This window comes from Vulpes lagopus, chromosome 6 (assembly GCF_018345385.1).
Source record: "Vulpes lagopus strain Blue_001 chromosome 6, ASM1834538v1, whole genome shotgun sequence".
Taxonomy (NCBI): domain Eukaryota; kingdom Metazoa; phylum Chordata; class Mammalia; order Carnivora; family Canidae; genus Vulpes; species Vulpes lagopus.
Genome location: NC_054829.1, coordinates 108,152,796 through 108,171,446, shown reverse-complemented (window position 1 = coordinate 108,171,446; position 18,651 = coordinate 108,152,796). Strand labels below are relative to the sequence as shown.

General features: G+C 39.3%; 2 protein-coding genes and 1 pseudogene across 13 annotated transcripts in view; 2 read left to right on the top strand and 1 right to left on the bottom strand.

Annotated features, from left to right (window-relative positions):
- Window positions 1–18,651, bottom strand: part of ALPK1 (alpha kinase 1) — a 129,586-nt gene that overhangs the window by 94,320 nt on the left and 16,615 nt on the right. The gene's annotated exons all lie outside the window — the stretch shown is intronic.
- LOC121492701 lies at window positions 8,379–9,506 on the top strand (annotated as a pseudogene).
- LOC121493526 (NADH dehydrogenase [ubiquinone] 1 alpha subcomplex subunit 1) lies at window positions 13,382–13,778 on the top strand. Its single transcript, XM_041759461.1, has one exon. It carries the CDS (start codon window positions 13,450–13,452, stop codon window positions 13,660–13,662), a length of 213 nt encoding a protein of 70 aa, XP_041615395.1. The 5' UTR covers window positions 13,382–13,449; the 3' UTR covers window positions 13,663–13,778.

Genomic DNA, 18,651 nt, shown 5'->3' with positions numbered 1-18,651 from the left:
AAAGAATTCTCTTGTCTTCTTGTAGCGTATAGCCTTTATTAACGAGTCAATTTTACTTAGTCCTTCCTTTAACAAAACAAAAACCATTGCTTTCTTCTCTAGGTAGGCATTGCTTAGGTATTCACCCTATCCAAGTTCGCCATCTACAGGTCATACAGTTTGCAACTACTTTTAAGGTCAGAAGATTGCCTGTGAGAATTCAGATGTGCCTCCTATTTAGGGACCTTCTTCTTCTCCTTTTTTAAAAGGAAGTTTATACTTCTAACTGTTGGTTGATACCACAATCAAAGGCTGTTTACTGTACAACTATCATCTTGTTAGATATTTACTGGTCTTTTTTTTTTTTTAAAGATTTTATTTAATCTGAGAGAGAGAGAGAGAGAGAGAGAGAGAGAGAGAGAGAGGCAGAGAAACAGGCAGGGGGAGAAGCAGGCTCCATGCAGGGAGTCCAACGTGGGACTCGATCCCAGGTCTCCAGGATCACGCTCTGGCTGAAGGCAGGTGCTAAACCGCTGAGCCACCCAGGGATCCCCTTTACTGGTCTTTTTTACATATTCTATCATGTAGAGATTTATGTTAAAAAAATAAAGAAGAGCTATTATTTATATGTTTTAGTGACATATTTCTTTAACTTAAAAAAATATCAGTCTCCCTTTGGTCAACATAAAATGACACACTCTTCACTAATGCTTGGATTACTAAGTACTAACAATCCTAATCATCCCTACTATTTACTGAGCACTTAGCTTGGTACCCTGGCCAAGAAGCTTACAGACATTATCTAATTTAATATTTATAGCTAATTTACTAATTATTATTTTCATCTTCTACATGAGAAATCTGAAGTTATAAGAGTTTAGGCAGCTTAATCCAGGGCATAGAGATAAGTTAGTAAGTTGGATAAGTGGTTTTGGAGACCTGTCTCACTTTCTATGTTCTTGGCAAACCCACCATACTGCCTCCGAGTATTTTATTTTCTGTTTTTCAACTCTAGAATGATTGCCTATGGCTTTTTTCAACTACCTCCTTCCCCTTTTAGAGGTTATACTGCCTTCTCAAACAGGCATTGTCTTCCTGCTACTTTAGTGAACAGAAAAGAATAACCTTTCTTCTCCATGTGCTGTATAATAATGAAGACTACAACTAGAAACTACAAAGAAGTCTCCTGCGTCACCAAGTTTAGTCCAACAGCATTCCAGAAGTCGAGGTGAAACTGTGACCTGCTCCTCCACCACCTGGAGCTTAGGTTGGCAAGTGTCTCCAGATTATGCCTGATCTTTAATAAAGTCACATTCAATCAACAATGCCTAGGGCCTGGCCCTTTCTGCAAAAAGATCTTCAGGTTGAAGTTTCTAGAGCTCTTCTTCAGAGGCTGCTTTAAAAACGTTTATTTATTTATTTTTGTAATCTCTACACCCAACATGGGGTTCAAACCCAAGACTTTAAGATCAAGAGTCACATGGTCCTCCAGCTGAGCCAGCCAGGTGCCCTGAGAGGTTGTTTTTTAAAGAAGACCATCAAGCTTTATTTTTGGAGGTAATTCCTTTATTTTCAGGTCAATTTGCATTTCTACTCTTTTCCTTGTCCCAAAAATGTGAGGTTCAATTAGGCAAAGTGGAGGTATGCCTACTTCTGGAACTCAACGATTTCTGGTTTGCATGAGGAACCATAACTCCCTGGGGACGGGTAGGTTTTAAAGTCTAATGATTAGGAACCTTATATTTAGGTTTAATTTAGCTGTAAGGAACATAACACACCCAAACTAGCTTTAGTTTAAAGGAGGATTTATTGGATAGATACAGGGATCTCTTATGGACATAAGAACAGGAAATGCAGATAGTTCTCATGAGGGATTACAGTCAGGAATGGAAAGCTGTTAGAAGCAAAAGTAATCTCCTTCTCTCTCTCTCTAACTCTCTTTCTCTTTTTCTCCCTGCAGAGTCTGTTTTATTCATTCCACCAAGACTTATGGAGAGCCTACTATATATCAGGTACCATGCCAGGTTGTAAGAGTATAGAGGCAAACAAAAGAGACGAGCTTTATTCTTCTCTATAGACCATTCTTATTTGATCCACTTGCCATGGTTTTATATGACCTCCTGATTCAAACCCTCAACAGAAACTAACTCAGTCTCAGCATCCTTAGTTCAAAGACAAAATCTTAGCACAAACACATGGCTTGTTACCTCTGGCATCAACTGTCCACTGGTCCACTCAGGTATAGCAACAATGACTCTGATAGTTCAGGGAAGAGGTTTTTCATGGGACAATCTCAGCAATTAGAGGAGAATAGAGCAAATGGTGTGAAAAAGGAATGTTGGTAAAGAGGATGTAATTGGTGAAGGAAATGATGACAATCTCTATTGTTAAGAAAAAAAAATTTTTAGATTTTATTTATTTATTAATGTGAGACATACACGGAGAGGGAGAGAGACAGAGACAGAGACACAGGCAGAGGGAGAAGCAGGCTCCATGCAGGGAGCCTGATGTGGGACTCAATCCTGGGTCTCCAGGACCACGTCCCAGGCTGCAGGGGGCGCTAAACCACTGTACCACCGGGGCTGCCCTATTATAAAGATTTTTAAAGACAAATGGATGATGAAAGTTTCTATAAACTTGAGGAAAGAAAAGGAAAGTGTCTCAGGAAAGCTGAGAACTCACCGTGGAGTAGAGAAGTGTTCCCAGATGTATGGCCCATCTAGGGACACCAGTTTTGAGTCTGAGTGTAAATCTCTGAGTGAGGCATGGGTTACTCAAAAAGTCTCCTAACTCCGCTGCCTCAGGGGAACCTGGGTGACCTTCCTTGGGAGAGTAGAGAGACTATAGATCTTAGACACAAAGCCTTCCTGTAGTAGCTGCTTAAAAGTTCAAAGAATCTGAGTTTGCCAGAAACATTTGTGAACCCTGGAGGCAATCAATCTCCAATTTTGAGAATAGCAGATGGAGAACAGAGTACTGCAACAGTAGTTTGTAAGGACTGGAAAACATCTAGAAAAGAAAGGAAAGAAGAGATGCTAAAAGTTGAGATAAACAGTAACAAAATTTTGTGACTGTAGCTGAAAGTTTTTTAGTCACTTGGGCTTGAGAAACAAGAGTTATAATAATCAATTATAAACTTCCCTTACAAATCTGGACTTCCAACCTGCATGCCTCAAATATCACATTTCTACACTCTGACAAGATACTTTATTATTTTTTTAAAAGATTTTATTTATTTATTCATGAGAGATAGAGAGATAGAGATAGATAGAGATAGAGAGAGAGAAAGAGAGAGAAGCAGAGACACAGGCAGAGGGAGAAGCAGGCTCCATGCAGGGAGCCCAATGTGGGACTCAGTCCTGGGACTCCAGGATCACACCCTGGGCAGAAGGCAGGCGCTCAACCGCTGAGCCACCCAGGGGTCCCCTGACAAGATACTTTAGGTTAATTCTTTCTTCAAAAGAATCTTGATCCACTAGGTTGCCTTTTTGTTATTGATGGTTTTCTAAGGCAACCTACTGAATGGGAGAATATATTTGCAAATGATATATCTGGTAAGGGGTTAATATCCAAAATATATAAAGAACTTATACAACTAAGCACCAAAAAAAAAAAAAAAACAAAAATTCAATTAAAAAATGGGAACAGATCCTAAATAGATATTTTTCCAAAGAAGACATACAGATGGCTAACAGACACATGAAAAGATGCTCAACATCACTAATCACCAGGAAAATGCAAATCAAACCACAATGAAATACCACTTCATATCACTCAGAATGGCTAAGTGATATGATATCACTCAGAATGGCTAAGTGATAAGCACCTGGGTGGCTTAGTAGTTGAGGGTCATGATACTGGGGACCTGGGATCGAGTCCCGCATCAGGCTCCCTGGGGAGCCTGCTTCTCCCTCTTCCTCCCCACATTATAAATTTCACATTCTTTCACATTCTTCTGCCTCTCTCTTTGTGTCTCTCATGAATAAATAAATAAAATCATAAAAAAAGAATGGCTAGTGTCAGAAAGACAAAAAATAACAAGCGTTGATGAGGATGTGTAGAAAAGGGAACCTTCAGGCACTGCTGTTGGAAATGTAAATTGATGTAATTACCATGGAAAACAGTATGCAGGTTTTTCAAAAAATTAAAAATAGAAATACCATGTGATCTAATAATTCACTACTGGGTATTTAACCAAAGAAGACGAAAACACTATGCATAAAGATATATGCACCCCTATTTCTATTGGCAGCAATATTTATAATAGCCAAGATATGGAAGCAACCCAAGTGTCCATTGATAGATGAATAAAGAAATTGTGGTATATATGAGAGAATATTACTCAGCCATAAAAAAGAATGAGATCTTGCCATTTGCAGCAATATAGATGGACTTAGAAGGTATTATGCTAAGTGAAAAAGTCAGAAAAGACACCTAATGATTTCACTTATATGTGCAATCTACAAAAAAGACAAATATATAATTTTTTTTATTTTATTTATTTATGATAGTCATACAGAGAGAAAGAGAGAGAGGCAGAGACACAGGCAGAGGGAGAAGCAGGCTCCATGTGCCGGGAGCCTGATGTGGGATTCGATCCTGGGTCTCCAGGATCACGCCCTGGGCCAAAGGCAGGCGCCAAACCGCTGCGCCACCCAGGGATCCCCAAAAAAGACAAATAAACAAAAAAATAAATTCCTAAATACAGAGAAAAAAACTGGTGGTTGCTAGAGGGGAGGTGGGTGGGGGGATAGGCAAAATAGATGAATGGAATCAAGAGGTACAAACTTCCAGTTATTAAATAAATGAGTCATAGAGATGAAAAGTACAGTATAGAGAATTTAGTTAATAATATTGTAATAACTTTATATGGTGACAGATGGTGGATACACCTATTGTGGGGAGCACAAAGTAATGCATGGAATTATTGAATATGTTGTACAACTGAAACTAATTTAATACTTAATTATACTTCAATTTTAAAAGGAATCTTGAGAGGTTAAGATATTTCATTTGTTTGCAACTTTTAAGGCAAGTATTTAATTCTGATCAAACTCATTAGCATAATCTACTTTGTAGTTCAATTCACTATTTTAAGAAATGTGTGCTAATAGATCCCAAATGAGCACAGTGTCTAAACTTTCAACGAAACTTATTGTATGGCAAAACTCTGAAGATGTAAAGAACTGTAGTTAGTGTAATACTAATTTAGCAAGCTAATGGCATTGTCTTAGGTTTTTTGGATTTAATCTGATTGCTTTGTATATGAGTCCTTCTCACTTCCCACGAGGTGAAATTTTTAGAAATCTTATTTATTATTAAGCCAGGTGGTCTACAAAGTCTTAGCTCTCATTACCCTTCTGATTTTTCCTCCTAATCAGATCTGAAATCTAGAACTCTTCTCTCAGGGATTCACTCTATTTGACTTTTTAAATTCCTCAATGGTTCCCCTTTTTCTCACTAATTAATTAATTTGATTCAACAGATATTTATTGAGTCCCTCCGATGCACCAGGATAACTAACCAAAAGTCTTACTCTCACAGAATGATTTTGGGAAAGGCAATCCACCAAGGACTGTGGGCATCTCTGCAAGTTCTTGCTGAATGTGTCAAGAATACCAACCTGATTTCCCTTCTCCTGGGCTATTAATCAGGTTTGTATTTGTAGCAACCTTGAGGAATGAAGTAATGTCTCACTCTGGGACAAAAGCAGGTTTGCTATAAAAGCAGTGGCTTCCTCAAGATCAATGTTCCTTGGCTTCAGCACAAACCCACCCACATCTACCTGGACTGCTCTGTATCACTCCTTTGTGACTTGGAGAACATGAGAAACTGATGTCTACATGATGCTCATGATGCTTGCTGTGCTTTCAAAAATAAAGTCCTCTATCTTTGGTCCAAGCGTCCCATGTTTTTTGCCAGCACCCATGGAACAATAGCAGGCTATATATTAACTTTAAAGAGAGTAAAATAAATTCCCAGACCCTGAAACTTGATCTTCATTCCCAAGAATTTCATCACCCCTAAAAAAGGCCCTTACAAAGCAAAATTTTATGCAATCCTCTAAAAATCTGCCTTACCTAAAATAGAACAAAGGAAAAATGTTAACCATATTTGATGTAAATTTGTTTTCTTACTTCCTATAGTCTCTCAAATTTGAAGCCTGCACATTATAAATTTCACACTCTTTATAATTCTTAAAAATTAAGGTCTGTGACACTTTTCTTCCAACAATGCAAATTAACCAAAATTTCTAGGGTTTCTCCTATGTGTCAGGTCCTGCAGGAGATAAAGATGAATAAAACACAGTCCCAGGACTTTTAGTCCTCAGGGTTTAATACAGATGACAAACATAAATGTGTATCTCAAATACAAGATTGAGGGGGATCAGGTATGTTTGAATTCCAAGCAAAGAATGGATGAAGAATGGGGAAGGTGAGATTTAGTTAAGTTCTTGTTTGTTAAGAAGGCCAAATATGAGCTAAACACTGAAGAATAGGTAGGACTCCAACAAATGGAGAAAATGAGAGAGGCAAGGTCTGGGGAACAAGAAAAGTGGTACAAAGAGATGCATTCCAGAAGATGGGCTGGGATGAGAACACAGCAAGAGCAAAGGCACAACAGGACATTGCAGATCATGATTAGAGTTAGCAGGTGGTCCGGGGTGCATGGAGCACCATTGAGAGATGCTGAGTCCAGCTCAGTTCTGTTTTTTTTTTCCCCCAGTTCTAAGTACCCATAAATCTTGTAGAGAAATGAAGCTCTCTGTAAGAGGTGGGAAATGTGAGTCAAACTCAGGAGAGAGAGAGATTAAGACTGGAGAAGAATTTGGGGATAATTCACATGGGGGTAATAATAGAAGCCACTAGATCAAAGGAAGCAAAGGAATAATAGAAGCATTAGATCAAAGGAAGCAAAGGTAGGATATGAAGAAGACATGGACTTCTAGAGAATGCCTCCTGTTGGGAACCAAATAGCAAAATAATGGCCTCCAAAGAAATAGCTAGAAATGTGAGAATGGTGGAGACATGACACTAGGCAACAATTTCTACAGGAAGCCCCAGAGTAACCACTAGGAAGAGGAGATTAGATCAGGTGTTTGGAAAGTTTTTGTTGATCACCTGGATAGATATTTCAGAATAAGGCAGACCGGAAAAAATGGATGGGCAAGTGCTACACAAGTGAAAGGGATAAATATAGACTACTTTGAGAAGCACTGTGTTAAGGGAAGGAGAAAGACGGAATACAGTCTCAGGAGAAATGAACATTTCTTTTTTTTTTTAAATATTTTTTTCTTTATTTATGATAGTCACACACACAGAGAGAGAGAGAAAGATAAGCAGAGACACAGCCAGAGGGAGAAGCAGGCTCCACGCACCGGGAGCCCGACGTGGGATTCGATCCCGGGTCTCCAGGATCACACCCTGGGCCAAAGGCAGGCGCCAAACCACTGCACCACCCAGGGATCCCGGAGAAATGAACATTTCTTAAGAATCATTGGATGTGAACATGTGTGTAGGCCAAGGAGGTGTCAGAAGGCAAAAAAAAAAAAAGAAAAGAAAAGAAAAAAGGTGAAAGAGAGGGAATATGAATGAAAAAAAAATAACAAAAGAAGTTTAAAAGGAGTTGGTTTAAGAAGTCAGAAGGAACAGACCTAGGTACAAGGTAGAATATTGTCTCTCTGAGGCAGAAGGGAAAGAGAAAACTTGAGAGTTCATCATGGATAACCCAGTATCCCAAGTCAAACAGATCAAGATCTGGGAGGTAAGGTGGCAGGAGTGAGTTCAGCTTGAAAAGGGGGATCCTGGATTGAAACAGGCGCTGTAGAGAATTGGAAAGACAGTCAGTTAAGGATGAATAAAAGAATCAGTGATGGTCCAGCTGTGGTTCATCAGCAATGGATGCTATCAGAGTCAGCCAGGGGCTGTCTCAGTCAATCCACATCTGGAAAGTGTATATGGTAGAAGGAAGGAACATAATTCATGTCAAAAGTGCCTTTAAAAGTAGAGATAACCAGACAAACCATGAGAAACTCCTAACTCTGGGAAATGAACAAAGGGTTGCAGAAGGGGAGGTGGGTGAGGGGAAGGAGTAACTGGGCGATAGGCACTGAGGAGGGCACTTGATGGGATGAGCACTGGGTGTTAAACTATATGTTGGCAAGTCAAACTTCAATAAAAACAAAAACCAAGCAAACAAACAAACAAATTAGAGATAACCTTTTGAGCCAAGGGGTCCAGGCTGGGAGAGAGGCTGGAGGGCCTAGAAGTGGGCTCCTAGTCTGAGCAAACTGGAATGTCAGAGATGCCAATGATAATGAATGAAAAGGCTCTCTGCTCCTCCCTGTTCGACAGACAGTGCATCTTCTGGTGCAATGCCAGCCACATCCCCGAGACACGATGGTGAAGGTCAGAGTTAACAGATTTGGCCATATTGGGCGCCTGGTCACCAGGGCTGCTTTTAACTCTGGCAAAGTGGATATTGTCGCCATCAATGACCCCTTCATTGATCTCAACTACATGGTGTACATGTTCCAGTATGATTCTACCCACGGCAAATTCCACGGCACAGTCAAGGCTGAGAACGGGAAACTTGTCATCAACGGGAAGTCCATCTCCATCTTCCAGGAGTGAGATCCCGCCAACATCAAATGGGGTGATGCTGGTGCTGAGTATGTTGTGGAGTCCAATGGGGTCTTCACCACCATGGAGAAGGCTGGGGCTCACTTGAAGGGCGGGGCCAAGAGGGTCATCATCTCTGCTCCTTCTGCTGATGCCCCCATGTTTGTGATGGGTGTGAACCACGAGAAGTATGACAACTCCCTCAAGATTGTTAGCAATGCCTTCTGCACCACCAACTGCTTGGCTCCTCTAGCCAAAGTCATCCATGACCACTTCAGCATCGTGGAGGGCCTCATGACCACCGTCCATGCCATCCCTGCCACCCAGAAGACCGTGGACGGCCCCTCTGGGAAGCTGTGGCGTGACGGCCGAGGGGCTGCCCAGAACATCATCCCTGCTTCCACTGGCGCTGCCAAGGCTGTGGGCAAGGTCATCCCTGAACTGAACGGGAAGCTCACTGCATGGCCTTCCGTGTCCCCACCCCCAATGTGTCAGTTGTGGATCTGACCTGCCGGCTGGAGAAAGCTGCCAAATATGACGACATCAAGAAGGTAGTGAAGCAGGCATCGGAGGGCCCCCTCAAGGGTGTTCTGGGCTACACTGAGGACCAGGTTGTCTTCCATGACTTCAACAGTGACACCCACTCTTCCACCTTCAGCGTTGGGGCTGGCATTGCCCTCAATGACCACTTTGTCAAGTTCATTTCCTGGTATGACAATGAATTCGGCTACAGCAACCGGGTGGTGGACCTCAAGGTCCACATGGCCTCCAAGGAGTAAGAGCCTCCTGGACCACCAGCCCCAGCAAGAACAAGAGGAAGAGAGAGGCCCTCAGTTGCTGGGGAGTCCCTGCCCCAACTTAATCCCCCAGCACACTGAGAATCTCCTGACCTCCAATTTACATCCTAGACCCCAGGAAGGGGAGGTGCTTGGGGAGCCCTACCTTGTCATGTACCATCAATAAAGTATACTGTACTCAGCCAAAAAAAAAAAAAAAAAAAGATGAATGAAAAAGAGGAGGTAGCAGATTATATTTACACAAGTGTTCTCTAGGTTTGGGACCTGGGATTTAGAGTGGACCAAGTAAGGACAGATCCTCGGTTGCAGCTGGGGCCAGCCTGATGACTGACACGGTGTTTAATCAAGTTCAGGCAGTCAGAGAAACCCTGGGGCATTTTACGACACTTCAACTGACTGTGTTTTATTGCTGTATATCAACTACCCAAATACTCTTTTGCAATGTTATTTTCATTAATATGTAAATTTCCCCTTACTCATTTTATTTATTGTTAAAGGAAATACATAATATAAATAGGTATCAAGAACTTTGAGTTGTTCTTAAGTCCTATCTTCAATTTTATTTAATTTCCAGTTTTGAAAATGAACCTAAATAAGTTTACTTGGGGCCCTGTGGTAGACTGCTTTCCATTTTTTTCTCAGTTGTAACTATGCTTTAATTTGTGGTTTTGTTTAATGTTGATCTTCCCCACTATAATAAATACTCCAATAGGGCAGGGCATGTGTCTGTTTTGTTCCCTTCCACAGTCTGGAATATTTAGTACCTGGAATAATTCCTAGCACATATGAGGTACTCAAAAAGCATTTGTTTTCGTTATTTATAAAAGGAGATATTTACTGAATCTAGGCAACCTCTCTTAGTTGCTTAATCCTATGCTTTGCTTACTATATATTTGACAAATTGGAAATATTTCTTTTTATTTCAGGGATATCTGCAATGTTCAAAGAAAATAAGATTCCTCCTATTGTCTTTGTAAACTATTAAATTCTCTGCCTACACTCTTAAACAAGAAAAAATTCTAACTTTTAATCTATTTTCTAATCTTTTCCCTTCAGACTGATGTAAAATTTTCAGAATATTTCTCAGTGTTCATGGTCATCACTCTTTTTTTTTTCCCTAAAGATTTTATTTATTTATTCATGAGAGACACACACAGAGAGAGAGAGAGAGAGAGAGAGAGAGAGAGAGAGAGAGGCAGAGACACAGGCAGGGGGAGAAGCAGGCTCCATGCAGGGAGCCCAACGTGTGACTCGATCCCAGGAGTTCAGGATCACACCATGGGCTGAAGGCGGTGCTAAACCACTGAGCCACCCAGGCTGCCCCAATGGTCATCACTCTTAACAGGAATTCCCACACATTTATTACCCTATTGCATTATGAGAACATTATCTGATGTTTCTGAAATTGTGACAATGTTTACATCATAGTCTCTGGCTCAGAAAATGAGTCAGTTAATTAAGATGTCAGCCCCAACAAATGTTTATGTCATTTACAGGATGGTCTTAACTGCCTGCTGGTTCTTTCTAGTGCCTCACTGCCACCCTCTTCTGGTCACACATAACAATACAGGCATGAGAGATTCCACTTAATCAGATGTATAACTTTGCTTAATAAAGAAAATGAAGGGATCCCTGGGTGGTGCAGCGGTTTCGCGCCTGCCTTTGGCCCAGGGCACGATCCTGGAGACCCGGGATCAAATCGCACGTTGGGCTCTCGGTGCGTGGAGTGGGCTTCTCCCTCTGCCTGTGTCTCTGTGCCTCTCTCTCTCTGTGACTATCATAAATAAATTTTTAAAAAAATTAAAAAAAAAAAAAAGAAAATGAATGCGGCTCTACAGGACAAAAAAGAACCAAGTCAATTTCAAGACTTATTAATAACCTAAGAAAGTGGAAAACTTTTGTGAAACATTAAAATAGTTTTGCTTATTATTTTCCTGAACCCCATTTTCAGAAAAAAGTCAATCTTTTGAATTTCATTCTAGAAAAAAAATTCACTAATCCATTGTTTCAAAATCTATGATGTTTCAACACAACAATGATAAAAATTTCACTTATACTATATATGTAGAAAGAGTTTGCTAACAGAATCAATAGTGTAAATAGCATTGCAGGCCATTGCTTGGGAGAAAAAAAAATCCAATAAACTATTAGAGGATTTTAGAATGGCTAAATAAATAAAAGGAATACTGATAGTTCAAATAACATTCATCACTTATTAATAAAATGCTAAATGAGTCCTTCACTTATAAGCAATGTAGTGGTTCTGAATATATATATATATATATATATATATATATATATATATATATATATATGTATATATATATATATATAACCTGAAGCTTTTGTTTATGCTGTTCTCTTGACTCCTAACTTATTCTCATTATACATCTTACAGTCAATGAATTCTGCTATCTTCTTGTAAACATAGTCTCTACTCTCTGTCACTGCTGTTTTTGCCTGTACTGGGTTCCCTCCATCTCTACTTGGGACTGTTAGCTTCCAGACCAGTTTTCCTACCACCTATCTCTTCCCATGTTCCCACACTCTGTATTTCACATACTGCCAGATAGCTTCTTAAAAGCAGAATTAACCTTGTCACTTCCCTACTTAAAAATGTCTGCTGCCTGTCGGATGAAGTCCAAACGTCTGAACTTGGTATGGAGAATCCAGGCTGCTGTGCTCAGCATGGCCTCTGCCACTGTGCACTTGCGCTAAGTACCCCGGAAGAGTGTCCCCCAGCAGTCTGTTTTTGACTCTGGCAGAGCTTGGCACCAGGCTCTGTTGTACATCAGTTACTTAACTGTCTTCCAAGAGACTGATTCCTGAGGGTGGTGGTCAGTGTCACACTCATTCTTTTTCAAATCTTCACTGCACCGCTGGAGCTAGCTGTGTGACCAAACATACAGTAGAAGCTCAATGCAGATTTGTGAATGGATGAATGAGTGAATGTTGCTCTCTTCATTATATCTAATGAAACTCTCAGTTTGCAAGTCTTAAATTATAATGCTATTTCTCTAAATCCTTTGTTGACTCTTTTCTAGCAGAATTCATAACTATAATAGTTTTTGTTCACATTACACCTAGCTATCTGTATCGTCTCTTGTTCGTAAGTGCTAAAAGGCAACTAGTGAGAGTGAAAAGGCATAAGTTTTAGAAGCGGTTAACCCTGAGCTGTATCTCAGCCCTGCCATTCACTCTCTGTGTCACGTCTGACAGCTGACTTCAGCCTTTCTGAAATGAACCTTATATTCCCCATCTCTAAATGGAGTTAACACCACTTCCTCATAAGATTAATGCAAACATTAAAACAGAAAGTGAAAACTCATGACACATACTAGACTTTTGCTAAATTTTAGTATTTGTTCCCTTTCCCTGAGGATGAACATCATACCTAATTTATATCTAGGTTTCCAGGGCTTCAAAAATACTCAGTAATGTGCTAAGTAAATAAATGAATTCCAGAATCAGAATTGTAGTTGGTAAAAAATAACATAAGGATTACAGTCTTGTATCAAATTTTTCTCATTTTTATGTTTATAGTATCTAAAGTATACCCAAATCACATAATTTGAGGTAGAAACTTTTCTAATCTTTCAATTACACTTCCATTTGTACATTTTCCTTTATGTCGTTATTGTAAAGTATGTTTATGAAAAATTTAAATTAAAAGAAGTAATGTTTATTTTATATTTATTATTTTTTTATAAAGGGGGGGCAGAGGGAGAAGGAGAGATAAAATCTTAAGCAGACTCCATGCCCAGTGCAGGGCCAGGTGTGGGGATCGATTTCACAACCTTGAGATCATGATCTGAGCTGAAATCAAGAGTTGGTCACTTAACTAAGTCACCCAGGTACCCCAAGAAGTAATGTTTATTTTTAATAAGATAAGTATAATATTAAGGAAGAAAAGCAGAACATATCATTGTTCACTCAGTGTAACAGCTATGTTTTAAAAAAAAAAGTCGGGAGCCTACTGGGAAGGAGCCGAGGCGCGGTCACCTTTGCCGGGGGTGGGGAATTAAGGGTTTGGCCCTGCCAACCGCGGTGCGATGTGGTTCGAGATTCTGCCCGGGATCGGTGTCATGGCCGTGTGCTTGGTCATCCCCGGCATAGCCACGGCGCACATCCACAGGTTCACTAACGGGGGCAAGGAAAAAAGGGTTGCCTATTATCCATATCAGTGGAGTTTGATGCAAAGAGATAGGCGAGTCTCTGGAGTTAATCGTTACTATGTGTCAAAGGGTTTGGAGAATATCGATTAAGGAAGCATTTTCCTGATTGATGGAAAATACCTCAGTTATGGTTCATCTACCCCTTCTAGAAGGTTATGCAATGTATTAATGTAGTACATAATAAAAACAAAAAGTAAAAAAAAAAAGTCAATGAAGATCAATGCCATTTTTTTCCAGAAATAGAAAAAAAAATCCATCCTAAAATTCATGTAAAATCTCAGAAAGCCCAAATAGCCAAAGCAATCTTGAAAGAGAAGAACAAAGTTGGAGATTTCACATTTCCTAATTCTAAAACTTTCTACAAAGCTACAGTTATCGAAACAGTGTGGGGACACCTAGGTGGCTCAGCGGTTGAACATCTACCTTTGGCTCAGGTTATGATCCTGGAGTCCCAGGATGAAGTCTCACATGGATCCGGCTCCCCACAGGGAGCCTGCTTCTCCCTCTGCCTACGTCTCTGCCTCTCTCTCTCTCTGTGTCTCTCATGAATAAGTAAATAAAATCTTAAAACAAAACAGTGAGGCACTGGCATAAAGACAGACATCCAGACCAATGAAATAGCACAGAGAACTCAGAAATAAACCTTCACATATATGGTCATATGATTTCTAACAAGGATGTCAAGACCATTCAGTGGGGGAAAGAACAATCTTTTCAATAAATGGTATTGGAAAAACTGGATATCCACATGCAAAAGAATAAAGTTGGACCCTTACCTTACACCAGAAACAAAAACTAACTCAAAAACATCAAGCCTTAAACTATAAAAGTCTTAGAAGAAAACAGAAGAAAATCTTTATGATACTGAATTTTGCAGTGATTTCTTGGGTGTGATATCAAAAGTACAGATAACAAACAAAACCCCAAATATGTTGGAGTACAAGAAATTTAAAAACCTCTGTGCATCAAAGTTCATATTAAACAGAGTGAAAAGGGGGATCCCTGGGTGGCGCAGCGGTTTAGCGCCTGCCTTTGGCCCAGGGCACGATCCTGGAGACCTGGGATCGAATCCCACATCGGGCTCCCAGTGCATGGAGCCTGCTTCTCCCTCTGCCTATGTCTCTGCCTCTCTCTCACTCTCTCTCTCTGTGTGTGTGTGACTATCATAAATTTAAAAAAAAAAAAAAAAAAAAAAAAAAAAAAAAGCTTAAAAAAAAAAAAAAAAAAAATAAACAGAGTGAAAAGGAAACCCATGGAAAGGGAAAAATATTTGTCAAACATATAGCTGACAAGGAGTTAATAAACAGAATATATAAAGAATTCCTACCACTCAACAATAAGAATACAAACAACCTAATTTAAAAAATAGCAAAGGACTTGAATAGACATTTCTCCAAAGAAGATATGCAAATGGTCAATAAGTACATGAAAAGATGCTCAACATCACTAATAATTAGGGAATGCAAATAAAAATCACAATGAGAAACCACTTCATATCTATTAGGATGGCTCCTGTGTGTGTGGTGGGGGGGGGGGGACAGAAAATAAAAAAGTATTGGCCAGGATGTGGAGAAATCGGAATCTTAGCACACTGTTGGTGGGAATATAAAATGGTATTTCTGCTATGGAAGACATTACGGTGTTTCCTCAAAAAATTAAAAATAGAACTATCATATAATCTAGGAATTCCACTTCTGAGAACATATTCAACATAACTGTAAGCAGGGATTTGCAGGGACATTTGTATACCATGTTCATAACAACACTCACTTACAGTGGCCAAAAGGTAGAAGTAACTTATGCTTCCTTCAACAGATGAATAAACAAAATGGAATATTATTTAGGAATATTATTGCCATGTTATAGCATTTGGGAATATTATTTATATTAAATTAAGTATTATTCAAAAAGGAAATTTTGACAAATGCTATAACATGGATAAATTTGAGGACATTATACAAAGTGAAATAAGCCAGTCTCAAAAAGACAATATTGCATGATTCTACTTACATGAGGTACCTCTAGTAGTTAAATTCATAGAGATAGAAAGTAGAATAGTGGTTGCAAGGGATGAGGGAAGATGGAGAATGATAAGTTATCATTTGATAGGACAGAGTTTCAATCTTGCAAGATGAACAGAATTCTGTGGATAGATAGGAGTGATGGTAACATAACCACTGAATGTAAATTAGTACCACTATACTGTACACTTTAAATGATTATGGTGGCAAATTTTATGTGTATTTTACCACAATTTTTTAAACATAAAATAATCAGAAAAAATTGTCAAAATATTAAGAGTCCGGCTCTCAGTAATACTTTTCAATTATTTCCCCCTTCTTTTAATAATTTCTACAATGACTGTGTGTAGCTATATAATTTAGGAAAAATAATTAATTCAAAAGTTTCATGTGGAAACATCCAAAACTGGTGTTCATAATTTTGATCCATTCCTAATTTAGAACTTTCTAGTTTAAAAAATATTAAACACAGAGGATTTTATTATAATAAAAGAATGGACAGCATAAGGAATAATCTCTACTCTTTATTTCTTGCATTATGTCATCGGCATTGTTGCATGATTGTTACTTGAAATATCCAGGTAAGAAACAGAGGAACTCACCTTCCTGAGTACCAAATGAGAGTGGAGAAGTTATAATTGGTCATTCCTGTTCACCACTTTAGAAACACATAGAGGAAAAATGTCAATCAAGGAAGACCAAATCCCGTCCAAAGTGCATAATGGAACAAATCTCTCCCCTCATTCCCTTAAATAGAGGTAGGGTTTCAAATCTCTCCTTTGACATTTTAGAAACCTCACTATCAGAGGTCTAAATAATCAGGGGTGGTACTGACAATTTTGTAATGAAGAGATTATGAAATAAAGAGATTTTGCTGAAAAACCTTTCTGAATATTTTATCTTGAAGTTCTGAACTTCTACTCAGTAACTTGAAAAGAAATCTATTTATTACTTTTTGAGGATTACCAGAAAAAGAAAATCCTCCTGGTTATTTTTTTTATAAATATTTTGCTAAATGAGTTTGCAATAATAATTACTATTTTTTCATATGCTAGAAATAGCAATATATTACATATCATAAAGTGCTTTACATTTTCAACTACCTTGAAAAATCTCTCAAGGTGCAGCTTATGCTCGTAAGCCCCTGAACGACTGGTTCTAAGTGAGCAGCCTCATGACCATTGCCAGTTTTGGACTTTGCTTTTACCTTCCTTGTTTAATCTGCATACCTCTCCCTAATCTTTGAATCTTATGTCATCACCCTCTGCCTCTCACTGTTAATGCCAACTACCAGCTCCTAGGACATTTTAGATTCCGCATCACTGTTACTCTCTCTAAACACCTCTATTTTTGGATATTTCAACAATTATTTAGTGATTAGGGACTCTTGGTTTCTTGAAATCCTTCCTTCTGAAGATCTTGTCCTTCACCTAACCTCAGGCATTCACTTTCAAGGTCATCTGCCTAGACTTTATTGTTAGCAAAAATAACAACTCTTTCATACTCTCAAATTCATGTATCCAACTTTCTGTCCAATACCATCCATCTTGTCTTCTTTTATTCTCCCAAATCCAACAATCCTAAAATCCCATTGGACCTATATAATCCATTGATCCTACCCTTTCTATGGGTCCACACCAACTTGAGGTCCTCTCTCCTCCTTTTACCCAGTTTAATTTCCGTGGTCAATCATGATAATCACCACATGCATACACCTTTGATTCCCTTGTTTTTAATATGTGCATGTCAAAATCATAACTCCAGTTAAATACAACTTTTACACAGCTGAACAATGCTGGAGAAAAAAATAACCATGCCCCCTGATCTCATTTTAAATTTCTGACTCTAAAACTCAGTGATGCCAATAATAGTGCCCGGCAATCATACTGTGATTTTCAGGTCCATCTACCTTCCACTCTTAGTGGCCTATTTCATACTTTCTCTCCCTTTGTCCTCTACTCTCATTCTCAGCAATCAGAAGAGGACTTCCACAGACTCCCACTCACCTCTACCAATCTAACAACAGCTGCACCCCATATTCTGACCTTCTATTTGCTTTCAGGGATGAGTCATCCATTCTCTTATCCAGAACCAGTCACTCCATTCAAACAATAATTCCACCTTTCTTCCTATTCAATCTCATTGCTGAATTTTCTCTTCTGAGTTTTTGCTCTCCTTTGGTTCATTCTGATGTTTACAGACATGCCATTATTTCTCCCGTCTTAGAAGTCTCTTGACTTCGCTTCCATCCATAGCTATTGCCCTTTGCAGCATAGTTCCTTGAGAGAATTGCTCCTACTTGAGCTTTCAACCTGTCTCTTCCCATTTTCTCTTAAATGTACTTCAATCAGACTTCTGCTCCATTACTCCACTGAAACTGCCCTTGTCAAAGTCACCGGTAAACTTCAATTGCAACACCCAATGGTCAATTCTCACTCCTCTTCCTTGGTAACCTACCAACAGCATGTGACACAGACCCTTCCTCCTCTATTGTCCATCAGGACACTACACTCTCAGGGGTACCTGGGTGCCTGAGTCAGTTATGCATCTGCATTTGGCTCCAGTCATGATCCCGGAGTCCTGGGATGAGCCCATCATCAGGCTCCTTGCTCAGCAGGGAGCCTGCTTCTCCCTTTCCCTCTGCCTGCTGCTCTGCCTGCTTGTGCTCTGTCAAATGAATAAATAAAATCTTTCTTTAAAAAAGGGATACCACACTCTCTTGATGTTTATTCCTCTACCTCACTGATCTCTCCTTCTCTGCTATTTTGGCTGGTTCATCCTCTTCTCCTAGACTCCTTAATGTTGAAATGTGCAAAGGCTCAGTCTCTGACCCTGTTCTCTTTCCTATCTAAATCTACTCCTTGGTAATCTCATTCAGTTCATAGTTGTAAATATCATGTATTGGCTGACAATCACCAACTTTGTATCTCCAGTCCAAACTTAAACTGTCAAAAACTCTTGAAATTTTCAGATGCATATTTTCAACTGTTTATTGGATACCTGTGCTTGGATATCCAGTAAACATCACATTCTCAACATGTTCACTTTGAACGCCAAA